The sequence below is a fragment of the Rhamphochromis longiceps genome, linkage group LG20 (assembly GCF_057381845.1).
Source record: "Rhamphochromis longiceps isolate RC_006_pf linkage group LG20, R_longiceps_female_GT1.1, whole genome shotgun sequence".
NCBI classification, from domain to species: Eukaryota; Metazoa; Chordata; class Actinopteri; order Cichliformes; family Cichlidae; genus Rhamphochromis; species Rhamphochromis longiceps.
The window spans coordinates 26,704,062-26,718,075 of record NC_140576.1 but is presented as its reverse complement, the minus strand read 5'-3'; the positions used below and the strand labels follow the sequence as shown (position 1 = coordinate 26,718,075).

General features: G+C 38.9%; 1 protein-coding gene across 10 annotated transcripts in view; it reads left to right on the top strand.

Moving 5' to 3' along the window:
* The first annotated feature begins 342 nt into the window (after window positions 1–342).
* LOC146645479 (membrane-associated guanylate kinase, WW and PDZ domain-containing protein 1-like) overlaps window positions 343–14,014 on the top strand; it is an 88,356-nt gene continuing 74,684 nt past the window's right edge. For 6 of the 10 annotated variants that reach the window (XM_085394847.1, XM_085394845.1, XM_085394843.1 and 3 more), the window contains exon 1: window positions 346–1,164. In XM_085394847.1, coding sequence (XP_085250973.1) covers window positions 867–1,164 — 298 coding nt within the window. In that variant the 5' untranslated portion in view covers window positions 346–866. Of the gene's footprint in view, window positions 1,165–14,014 lie in introns of all 10 variants that reach the window. The other 4 variants (XM_085394846.1, XM_085394844.1, XM_085394851.1 and 1 more) reach the window with 3 other exon arrangements.

Genomic DNA, 14,014 nt, shown 5'->3' with positions numbered 1-14,014 from the left:
GTAAAGTACAGTTTTAACTTGAGTTTGTACTGCATTGAAACACCAGTTAACAGCCAAGGTGTGACTGAATTTACCCGTTTATGGTTCATGATGTGTTACATAACTTCCGGTTTTGGACTTTGAACCAAGAGCGCTAATAAACATGCAGCACTTTCGTGTTCAGAGAGAATCGGCCCCCACTGTGTGTTTCCTTTATTTGTGAATAAAGACAACAGGCTGGATCTCGCGGGGGATTAGACGCAGAGATCGTTGTAATCCGTTTGCGGGCCGGCAGGCGGGGAGGAGCTTAGGACCCGGTAGGTGTGGGCCGGGTAGGATTTTTCCTCGTGGAGTAGCAGCTGGACGCATGCGCCCCCTTCCACTAGTTGTCGATCCCCAGCCCCAGGAGCAAATGAGATGAATTGTCGTGTTATACCTGCTTAAAGGCGCCGCTGGTTTGTGTGAAAAGCTCAACCTGCTCACGGGATAGGTGAACATAAACATTTTTATTCTTAGTAGAAAGTTTAAAAAGTGCCAAATAGTTAAAGGAAGGGGGCAGAATTAAACGATGAATGAGGAGAAGAGTCTTTGAATGTAAAGCTGACAATCTGAGAGCGGATTAGATCCCACTGCGAGGAATCAGAGCGTGTGCTGTTGTGAAAGATGCGGAAACAACATCAGAAGCAACAACCATCTGGATTTTGAGACACTGTGATATTTACATGCACTGGCAGGAGGATGTCTTGGCTCAGGAGAAGAGTGAAAATTCTCCAGATTGGACGCAAACACACTAAAGTTTTCTTTCTGGGACAGTTTCAGGGCTGTGAATCGGATGATTTTTGCACCGTTCCTCGGATCTAACGGGTTTGGTTTGGACCTGAATCACCATGTCAAAAGTCATTCAGAGGAAGAACCACTGGATCACCAAAGTAAACGAGTGCGCGGTCATCCGGGACGCGTACGGGGAGCTGAATGTAGAGCTGCGCGGCGGAGCTGAGAATGGAGAGTTTCCATACATCGGGCAAGTTAAAGAGGATGCTGTGCTTTATCAGGACGGCAAACTTAGCGAAGGAGAACTGCTCTTGGAAGTCGAGGGGCTGTCTGTGTCTGGATTACCTCTGTATGACATTTTTACTGTGATCAGTTGCTGCAAAGGTCCCGTAAGATTGAAAACTGTGCGCCAAGGTAAGTCAGCCATTTAAAAAAAGTGATGCATGTTTGCATACATGCATGCACGCGCGTGCGTATGACAGGTGTGTGGGAGAGTGACTAATGTACACATACAAAGCAGCTGATGAAAGCCAGTGGTGGCTGTTGTACAGCTGTGGTGCAAAAAGCTCATATACAGTAACAAAATGGGGATGTGAGTGAATTAGGGCAGAGGAGAGCTGCTGATGCTGCTGCTGCTTCTGCTGCTCATCCCTCCTCAGCAGCCTGGAGTCTTCACTGGATTTGACATGAAGCTGCCCTGACAGTCATCCTGCCCCCATTTGTCTAATATTGCTAAAGCCACTCTGGGTCAGACTTGGAGCGTCACAGATTAGACCACCTATAATACTCCAACACTTTAAAATGTTCCTGTTTCTAGGGCTGCCACTAATTCTAAATCTTGTCTCTTTATTTGTTTATTTATTTTAGATTTTCTAAGGAGTAGAACATGTGAGACAGTCCTGAGGCCTCAAAGTTAAACTTGAACTTGTTTCTTTGTTTGTTATTGGATAAGGTTATTTTGGAAGCTGCAATATTCGGAACACCCCCCCCCCCCCCCACCCCCCAAAACTATTTAAAAATCAGATTTTATTGTGATATTTTTATTCCGAGCGTCTCTTTCCAAACATTCACTGTTTAACAAAGCTTGCAGTGCCTCCTCTCTGGGGAAATCATTAACTGTGTTATATAACTGTGGGTAGTGTCAGTGTAGCATCTTTGTACTGTATGTCCATTAGTGGCTCCACAGTGAATGTTTCACCTCTGAAACTGAAGTCTCGACCTCAGGGACAAGAGCTCAGCACTAATGCCGCTCTGTGTTTGCAGAACTGGCATTTGTTTGACACATAATCAGAGCATGTTTGCATCATGGGACATTTTTAATATCCACAGTGATCCAATAGTTTTCTAATTATTCTTAACTCCTATGGAAACACTCAACGCATAGACATAAAGGATATCTTGGCCCATCTGTCATTAGTTTCTTGCATTAGTCAGCAGATTCTCCTTGTCTCTTAATTAAAGGAGGGGGATAGTCTTTGATTATCCGAGTAGCTCACAAGGCTTTCATTGTGCCTGGCAGTCCACTGGGCTCCCATGCAGAACCGGTAAGGGATAGCGATCCAAGTTGTCCCAGACCAGATGACAGGCCGTTGAGACAGATCAGATCTCTCTGCTTTTCATTCCAGAAAGCTGTGGGTCGTATTACACGAGACCACATCACCTCGGTACTGTAGGTGGAAACACAATCAGCATGTGCAAGTAGACGGTGCCCACAGGTGTGTCGCTCCCTCAGAGGAATGCACAAAAAAAACACCTGAAATAAACCTGAGCATTCCTGCAGAGAGTGTGGAATATTAAACTTGTGAGATCTTGATGCCTGACGCTTTAAAAAAAAAGCTGTAGAATACTCAGCAAATAACATGTTAAAAAACCTGTTCAATAGAGGTCAGAAAGATTTTTAAAAAGGGTGATTTGTTTTGGTTTTCTTTAGTTAGTTTGTTTTTTACTTACTTTATTTACCCAGAACAAAGTGGTAAAAAAAAAAATTTTAAAAAGGAAAATAAGATAGTTATCATATGTGTCTAATGACTATTGACAGTAAATAACTGTAAACTTTATCTTTGGATTGATAATTCTTTTTATGGTTATAAGGCAGAGAGGGTGTGCCCAGTAAATGTAAATTGTGGCTTATAAGTACAACAGGCTTCAAAGTAACCAAACTGCAAAGCGTCTAGTATCACAGCTACAGCTGCTAACTCTGCCAGATCACAATAACTTTACTCCTTTGGTATTTACAACAACTGTATCCATCTGCCTCTTTCACCTCATGTTGAATGTTTGCTCCGCACCTCTCCCCTCTGAAAACCTCCAGCTCATTCAACCCGAAATAAAAACAAAGTAAACCATAAAGGAAAACACTCCGAGGCAATTGGCCCATACTTTCCTTTTTAGCCCTTCCAGAGGGCTGTGGTTACTTCAGATGTTTTAACAACAGTGATACTTACAAAGGTCAGGCGAATAAAATAGTTTTCTGATGTGGCATAACTTTCAGGTTAAAGTCCAAAGAAGGAGTTCTTTGAGACATCTTATGACTGTGACCTACTTACGCAGCTCTTCTCTGTTATCATCGGTTGAATCCAGCTCAGTGATGAAAGGTTTTGTTGTCACTGTGTTTTGAGCTTGAATGGCTGCTACCTTGGCCAGGTCTCCCTTGTAAAGGAGATTTGCTCTCAATGGGACTTCCTGGTTAAATAGAGGCAATTATAATAGCCTGACATCTTTTAGTGTCTGTAAAAGCGCAACAGTTCTATATCAGGTCATTTAGTAATACTAGACTAACAAGAGTGATAGTGAATGAAACTGTTTGGGTGTGAACAGTCTTCTCAACAGTTGAATTATTTGTCTTTTAAGAGAACCACGATGCCCTCCAGCAGCCAAGAGTCTGGGGGTTTATGATCATGAGAGGGTCTGGGCCAGGTGTCAGGCTGTCTGATCTCAAGTAGCCCTTACTCCCCTTAGATCTTGTGTTGAACCTTAGCCAGACAGAGGGGAATCAGGCCAGTCTGCTAGATGCCAGGCATTCCTGGGAGGTGGAGATGAGCTCTTAATGGAACATTCTGATGACACTGGCTAGACTTTTACACATAAAATTTTAAGTTTTTTACCTTTTTAGTTAGTCCTTTAGACCTTCTCTTGCTTTCTGTCATCACCCTGCTCAGTCCTTGGATGCAGTGTGGTATAGTTATTAACAAGATTATCTGTGTAGTCCTTAAACGATTGTGATAGTAAGCATCTGTCCTTACAAACAGTCACTAACAGCTACCTGTGTGTACATTTAGTATCACCAGACTCACCAGTTAATCATAATTCCCATTTGGGAGCACACCTGGCTGCTTTGATTGAGTTTACTCATTTCTATATGCTAAACACATAATGTTTCCATTTTCATATTTTCTTCAGTGGCAATAAAACACTATTAAAGATATATGTTGTTCAGTTCTTTATTTAAATGTTCTTATAATGAAATATGAGCCAATCCAGTGTTGCGTTATGCAAATTTTAGAAGTTGTGCACATCTAGATAAATAGCTTCAGGCACAACTTTTCTAGCTGGGTGCTTTTCAAACCATTGCAGCAGAAGTGGGCACAACCAAATGATAAAAGCCAGTCAAACATCACATGGTTGAGGACATTCACTTTATTTATTCATAACATTATATACTCAGACAGTGATGAAAACTTATTTGATATAGTTCATTCTTTTTTGGTCAGATTTCTGTTACTTCCACTCAGATTTTTGATGCTCAAAAGAAAATTGCAGTTATTCAAATGCAAACTTTAGTTTGGGTCCACACAATAGTACAGAAATAGACCCCTGTTCAAGTGCATAAGTTTGTGAGTTTCTATAAAATTCACAACTTTTTGTACTAAGGGTTAAAAGTCGCCTGATGATGGGCGTGACCACTTTGGATGATTCGTGGTTCTGCTGGATGTCACGTCAGCTATGTTGAGTCACTGGACTCGACCTCTTGACTGTGTTGTTACAACGCATTCTCTCTCCAGACTAGTTTTAAACTGATGCATAGTCAGGAACCCTTTCTCACCACGGTTAAGTTACCTCCTTTCAACACGGGGAAGAAGAATAACCTACAAGTCAACATCGAGAGGCGATCATATGACCTTCAAACAGAAGATAAGAATTTGACTCCTTGCTGGGACAGTTTTCTTTAGTCACTTACTTACATTTTTGACTATACCTTTGCCGATCTAAACCTAACCTACCTTGTCAGATTTAGTCTTCACTATGTTAAACAAACACTGCATTAAAACTCCCATTTGCAACAAGCTTTTCTGACATTGACCGATTGTGACGGTCCCAAAAAAAGCATTTTTGCTGTTTTTGCCGTTTCTATTTCAGATGTTGAGGGACAACCATTGACCTTTACTGGACCTCATACTGAGGCGCATGCTGATAAATGTCAGTAAAGTAGTACAGCGTGAAGCCTATGGGTCCTGCCTTTTGTATGTGATGATTTCAGAGCGGTTGGTGCCATTTGATGTGTTGTTGATGGTCCTCACATAGACAGACCAATAGTGTGTTTCTAGGTTTACCTGGTACAATAAGTGTAATATTCTATTTATAATTAATTAATAAGCAAATGTATGTGTCTGTGCAGTCCATACAGTTTATGGATTCAACTTACCTCACTAGTATTAGCTTATGATGGATCAACCCGCCTCTTATCCAAATAATTACTTCTAGCTCTAAAAATGAAGACTGGCTTCAAAACTGTATTCACAAATAAATGTGTGATATGGCTGCATCCATCTGTTATAAATAGATTATATGGGGAAACAAATAGAAAGTATACTTAGCAAAACTGGATTTAATTGTAGCTTGCCTTTAAATTCTATGTTTAAAACTGACTGTGATTTAAAGGTTACACTATCTTTTATGTGTGGTTAAAAAGGCTTACAGGCATCATGACAGTGTTTGCAGACGCAGAGCTCTTCCCTTACAGGCTTATTCCAGAATGCAAGTTCCTTGCATTTTTTAAGGACGAAGACTTTGTCAGTCTTGATTAAAAGCAACCGACTACATGTAAGTATATCCTTGAAAGGCTTGTCAGGGGCTCTGTTCCTTCTGCTTTTTCCTTTCCTTTCCTTAATCGCCTTCTCTTTAAGAGCTCTGTTTTAGACAGCTGTTTTAGACAGCAGTGAGGCCTCTAAGATGTTTTGTGTGTTCCTGTCTTTTCACACTTATGCTTTTTTTGTGTGCACAGAATAAGATTTTGACATTATAAGAAATGTTACTGTGGATGTCTTCAAAATAAGTGTAAATATAGCCGTACTTTCTTGTGACTCATACTGTATGCTTTTTTATGGTTTATATGCTGCAGTTTTACTTGATGAATGTTAATAAAGGCAGCGCACCAGTGAAGGAACTATACAAGGAGCACATAAGCAGCTTGTGTCATTCAAGCTTGAACAAATGGCTGTGCAATTCACAGACTTTGCCTCAGGTGTCGTAACAATGAGGTTAGGATGGAGTGCAGGCCAGAAGGGTTACAAGAAAAAACCAGTGCTGTGGATGTGATGCTCTCTCAGGCAAAGACATTCATTCTTTGTACTCTTTAGCCTTGCAAAAGTGGCTTGTCGGGTGTACATTATTTTTGCATATATCAAACCATACAAAACCTGACATACAGTGTCAGATGTATAATTCGTGCTTTGCTTATTCTTTGCTTGTGTTTTGATATTTAACTTTACAGAAGGCAATTTACTGATGTTAGTGTTATATTTTGGCATGAGGAGTAATACTTATCGCACTATCAATGAATCAACCAGATATTTTCTTAAAAAATCATTTAATGTATTTTAAGCTGAACTGCTGTCAGTATATTAAAGTATGGCCATGTTGTTTCACTTCATAAGTCTCAGGACCATATCAGTAAATTTTTTGTGTTTGAAGGTGAACCTTCTCAGTGGTAAAATGTAAACTAGTGTCTGAGTATCAGTTATTTTGACAGTCCTGCTTGGTAAGCTCGCATGGTACATTTTGAGCATGCAAAATTTATCAGCATCAAGAATTATATGTTAATGACTTTCCAAGTTTGAGGGGAATACTATTCAGCTAATCATTAGCAACAATTATGTAGTGTGAATGAAGGTTATGCTTTGAAAATTGAAAAGTGCTTGTAAAATGACAAATATGACCTTGAGTGTAATTTGAGTGAAGATCCATTCGGTGATTTCTGTGATCACTGAATTTATTTTCAGTGCTTGGAATAACAGGAGCTTTTTGACATCTACAACCAGCTTTCATAAGAAAATGCTGTGTAGAAAAAAACATATCCAAGTGTATGGTTGATAAAGTGACAGCTTTTCAGACTGTGCAGTTCTCATCATAAAAAATGTGCTTCATTTGTTTCCAATGACCTCAGCTTGAAAGGAATGCCGTGGTGATAAAGAAGGGTAAATTCATGTCATTAGGTTCATGAAGAGATACTCCTCCACAGCAAAGCTGTAACAAGCATGAAGAGCCTTCTGGGTGTAAAAAGTGCTCACTGATTTACTCTTGCTTATCATTGCACACAGAAAAAGCATTGCGGGCAGTGTGTTACTGTATGTAGATTTGCAAAATGCATTCAGCTAAATGTCTAACAAAAAAAAAACAAAACTCATCACTTTCCTGTTTCTTCAAACAGCAACTTCAAAGACTGAGAAATGAAGCCAATAAAATAAATAAATTAAATGGCCGATTGAGGTTGGCTATAAAAAGTGAGTCAGATGTAGTACCACATGTTAGGTTGGTTAACTCTAAAGAAGAAATCGGCAACTTTTGGAGGATTTTTAATTTAATTTATCCATCTGATCAAAAAAAGTTTAAAGAAAAATGGTTTGCAGTGTGAACAAATGCACAAAGAGCAAACGTCTCCAGTGTTGGTCATTTTATTTTATTTGCTGCTTAGAACTGATTAGCAGACAATACATCCATAGATCATGAACCAAGCACACTGGCTGATAGCTTAACAATTCATTTTCTCAAAAATGTGGTCTTTTCAGACCTCAGAAAACAAGATGGTGAACTTGAAGCTTCAACATGGAAATTCTCTGCACCAGTGTGTTACTCCACGATCTCTAAGCAAATCTTTTACAGGCTTTTTAGTCACAATTATGAAAAAAAAAAAAAAAGAGAGACAAATTTCAGCCCAAACTAAAAGGAAAAATGTTTTTTGTTGCAGAAATGTTTACATATAATGTCTTAGTAGTTTCGAGACAAGAAAAAATGAAACCCAGTCGTAAAATAAAGAACACGAATGATAACACCAGGGTGAACACATGTAAATGTGCAAGTAAATTTGGAATCAGAAAAAATAAATCAAATTTTGAATATCTATTTTTAAATTGGTTTATCTATTATTGTTACTTAGAAATGACATATTTCTTCATAATTTCAAATGGTTTATATTTCAGGACCAACTGCAGACTCTATGTTTGTGGTTTGTCCCCATTTAGAGGCCACGCCTGTGCTTCTGATAGTTTTACTTAATCTAAAACTGACATTATCTTTTTTGAGATCATTATTTCACCTTCATCTGCATACAGACATGCACATTACCAGTAATACTTGATCAGTATAGGAGTTTGAACTCAGCTGAGGTTATTTATTTCTCTCTGTGTTGCTGTCTTTTTTCTCCTTTGTTACTGTGCTGTTTTCTGGAGTACCTCTCATATGCTATTATCTATCTGAATATATATAAAATCTTATTTCACAATAACTAGTATGTGAAACCATCAAAAAACAGAGCTAAATGGCAAATACGGGCCCTTTTTGGTCATGTGGCTAAATAAGCACCTGCAAACATCAACATGTAGTGTTCAGCTACAATATTTAAATAGTGTTTTCAGTGTCAGCAATTCTTTATGATACACATAAACATCTTGGAGTGCTTAGTCATTTTTTTTGAGCTCCATGGAAGCAGAGTATGATTCGGTGTAAGGTTGAAAGGCCTTCAGGTGTAAGCAATGTATTATATACACTAAACATGATACCAGATGCACTAAATGTGTAAAAAAGCCAAATAAGCCTTGTTTGCACTGGACATTTTGCAATTTGAATCATCACTGATAAATAGAGTGGGTGTTATAAGACCTGTTTAGATAGATTGGATTTATATTGCTTTTTTCTTCCTGAGTACAGTTGGGTTGAAACAGGGAAGTGGTGCAGGTATTTGGTAATATGGATACGCTCTTTTAAGTAATCTATTGTTTTTGGTTTCTACAGAAACTTTTGTTCCTTGACGTTTGCCTGTAGGGCTGTGCGTCTTCTGGGAATTTCGTGAAGAAGAGCTGTCCGAAGAATATACTCAGCACACGAATGTCTTTGATTTGTCCTGCCATAGCCTGCAAACATTATAGTGCACACAAATATTCACTTTTTCAGCCTGGTGACACAAGTAGCAAAATAAGAGGTTTTTAGATTTTAAATAGTATCACAAGAAAATACTCATTTAGAGCGAAAAGTGCTGATCAACTGGTAAATAAACTATGTGCTGCACATGTGTATGAAATAGTCCCTTGTTAGGCATCACTTCATTGAGTTAAGAACGTGACTATGACTCAGCAAACTCAGCAAACGGCTCTGAAGCTGTGAGCAGGATGGATTCAGTTTCAGTGGAGGTGCTTAGATTTATGTACTGTGTGTTTTAAGTAAACTGGTGCAGTAGCCAGTCAGAACAACCTATTTTACATTACTGCTGAAAGGTTTTTCCTCTCAATGCTACTGACGTAGTCTATCTTTGCTCTGATTGGCTGCTTGAAAGCAGGTGATCCAGGGAAATAAACACACTGATGAAGTTTTAAGGTCTTTCCACTAGATTTTCCCTTTCAGGCAGTCCCTGCACATGCAGTGGCGCTCATACACGATCCTCTACAGTCAATCAAGCACACATCTGCATGTTCACCGCAAGAGTCTCATACACTGGATATTAATTGACATTTAAGCTTCGCTCCTCAATCATACATCTGGAGTGAATCAAGTACGATTAGAGCTCTTTTTTTATACACGTGAATCACAGTTCTACTTTTAGCAAGTTTCTTTGGTTTTGTTGTGGTTTTTCAGGCACAGTAATTACACCTTATATAAGAAACAAATTGCATATACTGTGTGAAGCATTCTAATTTTCTTCAAGCTCCTCTGTCATCAGCTAGGTTTCTATATCAGCTGGGCAGAACATCATGCTGAGATGAAAATATTTCAGTAAAGCGCTCATTTGATTGTTTGTAAAATAAGACACTGCTACAAATGTACCATTATTTTTATTATGTGAACTGAGGGAGAGGCTTTTTGTTCTGCTCCTTATCCTTTCAGTACTTCTAGTGTGTCAGTCACCAGGGACTCGGATTGCTTGTGAGTGCTTGAGAGGCTAACCCAACCTTTTAAGGTTTTTGCAGCATATAAAACAAGTTATACCATCATCTCATATCCTGGCTTTAATGTTCACATTTAATCTGAAAGGGCACATGTTCCTGTATGTAACACACATTAAGCTGTTGTTCTACAACTCATCCTCTGGCCGCCCTGCTTGTTGAAATGTAATGATTTACAGGGTTGGTGAGTTCATGCTGTAAGAGGTTAACTTGCCTTGGAAACCGATTTGGAAATTCCCTCTAATGTCTGTTTCTCTATCACAGAATCAACACCTGTTTTATTGAAACAAATTAAAACAGAAAGTTTGTGTTAATTGACACCAGTGCACAAACTTTTATTACAATGATATATCATTTCTGGGTAACATGTGAGTAATTTTGACATGAAATACTTTTCCTGGAACATCATCAGCAAGCTGAGCTTGTTAATTCTGCTTTGGTACACAGAGTCCAGGCTTTTGTTTGGCTTAGCAAACATTTGTGCTAACCTCAGTCTCTTAAAGTGACAATCAAAATTGCATTATCTTTTTTTTAATGACATTACCTTATTTGGATCATAAATAAAGACTTTGTGAGCACGCTGGCACCATGTGGATTTATTCTGGAGAATTTTCTTATTCACTGTTGTTTTTGCATAATTTCTGAACAGCATCATTTCAAATAACACATATTTATATAAACAAAACAACTGGTTTCTATGGTTTTCTCTCAAATTTGTTGCGTTTAAATGTGCTATAGAAATAAAATTGACACAAGTAGGGCACCTTAGTGCTAAATTCATCTATGATAACGCTGAATCCAAAACATTGCAATAAAATAATGCATATATGCATGGCATATACATATACATATTGGCATAGTAGGGACATAGTAGTGCTTATTTTTACATTCCTAGGGCTGCTAATTCGAATTAAATGTCAGCTGCAAAACTCAATTAAAAAAAAATATTTTCTCTGTAATACTGCTTTGTGTTACACAGTTGAGTTTTAATCATTATTTGAAGCTTACAGCGCACACTGGAGCACAAGACAGAAGTGTAATCATTGTTTTTAGTCACGCGGGTGTTGTGGCTTACAGGCGTGTAAACTCAAAGGAAAGGTTTCTCTTCTCGATGTTACACCTAAACCCAACCTAATACACAATGACTGGAGTCAGTAAGCAGAGCTGACTTTGATCTTGGAAGTGCAGAAGACCCAGCCTGCTTTTCCCATGATCTTGTTCCCTGACTTTTTGCCCTGTCAGACCATTGCCCTGACAGCTTTGAACAGGTGGAGAAGAAGGTTCAAACACCTTTATGAACTCTGTGCATCTGTGTGTGGGTCCCAGTGTTCACATTTTCCACTCTATTCCCAGTCATATATTTGTGACTTGTAACGGGTGGAAGGACACCTTATCTACATCAAAGCTTTGCAGGAACTGGCTTCCTCCATCTGATATTCTCATTACTGTTGTGATGCTTGAAGACAGTTCCGTCTGTGGTGGTCTGAGTTAGTCACAGTAGGAAGGAAAGGAAGGCCACAACAATAAATCTGATTTGTGCTGCAGGGACACATCTTTGGTAGCTTCACGAAAGAGTGACAGAGAAATAATGAAAGAAAAACATATGGCCGACTGCATTAGTTAGGCAAGTGTTTTTCTTGACATAGCCATGCTTCAGAGTTGCTAATGGTCAGTCAATTCCAGGTATTACTGTTTGGTTTCAAAATATTAACCAGACATTCTGCTTTGTGACACGTTTTATGTGCAATCATCGTGGTCAAAGTCAGTCTGCTTCTTATCTGTCTTTATTTGTTTCTGTTTGCACAGTGTTTCATTGGTCCATGTTTTGGGTCATGATCACTACAATATTCTCCCTCAGTCCTCTGGCCTGAGAGGACTGAGGGAGAATATTGTACAAATTTACTACAATCTGACGCATGCGTCCAGATATCAGACCACGTGCTGTTTTTCTTACAGCTGTTCTGAAGCACTGTATTGTAAATTTAGACTCCTTGTCAAAGTGAGTTAATTGATGGAAGCACTTTTACCAGCTGTCATTGTCAGCTAAACTTACTTTGAACATCAGCTTGTGTAACTCACTCTGTGTCTCTTCTTTTGTTACACTGCCTTTATAAACCTGACCTGAAGCTGGCTCGAATCTTATTAAGTTTGCAGAAGAAAAATAATGTTGTACTCTTTTATGTTTACTTCTGTTCTCAATATAGAGCTTCTGTGTGAGGTTATATATGGTAGCTTAGTCCGTTTAATCAGTTGAACATCACTGCAAATGCCACAGTCTGACCAAAATATCCTCAGATAACTGTTTTAAAATAAGGAGCAGACACGGAGGGGGGATATTTTTAAAACTCTCAGCAGAAGACATTATACGATGATAAAAGCTAAATATCGGTTCCTGCTGTTCTTTTAAGATAAAACAGATCCATGACACCTTCTGGGACTGTTTGCATGCTTCTGCCTGTACAAGGGAAGGACTGACCTTGGGCTGCAGCTGTTCATCACAATTTGGCAGCATCTGGCTGTGCTCAGGGGTGAGGTGTGCCCATGGGGGAGCTGGGCATACAGAGAGTAGAAATACTTTGTTCTGAGCTGGTTGCATAGAGGATAGGACTAATTAAAGCATAATCCATATAGCTTTCTAGATTAGAAAGATCTATTTCTGTCCTCCAATTGTACATTTAATACACTGAACATTTAGTTCTTCAGTCCTAAAGTTAGCAATTCTTGTACATTTGCAGAATGGCGGAAGAAAAAGAAGTTTGGCACGTCTTTAAATTAAGTACAATATAATATAATATGGTATAATATAATATAATACTGCATGATTAAATCCCAAAAGGTTGATTGTGTTCATCTAGACGTAGCGTTTTCAGTGGGGGAAACATTTCGTCACTCATCCACGTGACTTCTTCAGCTGACTGCAGGTTTCCCCAATCTTATAAACATTACATTTGCACAATAAATGAAACTAGCACCACTGAATGAACAATGGGCTGGGAGGTCAGTTCCTTGATCATTAACATGGAAATTCTCATGACCATTGATCAAAGACCACTGATCAGTGGACACGAGTACCATTCACAGAGACTTGGGGAATGGCTGCAATCGCAGCATTGTAAGATGGCGAAAGATGTACCCTTAAGCCCCCTCCACGATTCAGACGTGGTCTTTCCCTTTTCACGTAAATGGCCTCCCTGACTCGCTGCTCACACTCGTTGCTCTCTGTCCAGGATGTGTACATCCTCATCCTTGAAAGAGTGTCCACTGGCCTGTAGATGTATGGTTTAATAAGTGTATAATACTGTGGCTCTCAGTAGTGTAAGGTGTAAGCAAAGGATTTTCTGTGCTGATTATTAAAGTTTGCATGCATGACTAAATGAATACAGGGTTTCAACCTTTCTATTTCTGCTAGTACAGATGTTTTTTTGCAACCCTTTTAAAAAAATGATCAAGTGTTTGTCGTACAGGTGGATTTAAAATGGATTTTTAAGTTACTTTTGTTTAAATCGAGCTTTGCCCTACCTTTAACAATTGTTTTAATGCCATGTAACAGTTTTAGTGAAGAATAGCAAAGCTGAACTGAAGAGTTTAATTCCTACGATAAAAATAGAAGCACTTGGGTGTGTCACAGTTATGATTTCGGTGATTAAAGATCCTTCTCTGTCTGCAGTTATGACAAAAATGAAACCTGGACTTTCTCAGATAAAGCTGTCGCCTGACATTCAAACAGAAAATAACTTTGCTATCAAACTGAACACAAACAGACTTTCTTAGGTAAGTTGAAGATGTCTGACACGTTAATATATACATTTCTTATTTTAATTCGACAAACTCAAAGGCTATGTCTCTAGCGTGACTTTGCGGCAGATGAAGTTTGCACAGCTGTCATGGTGAAA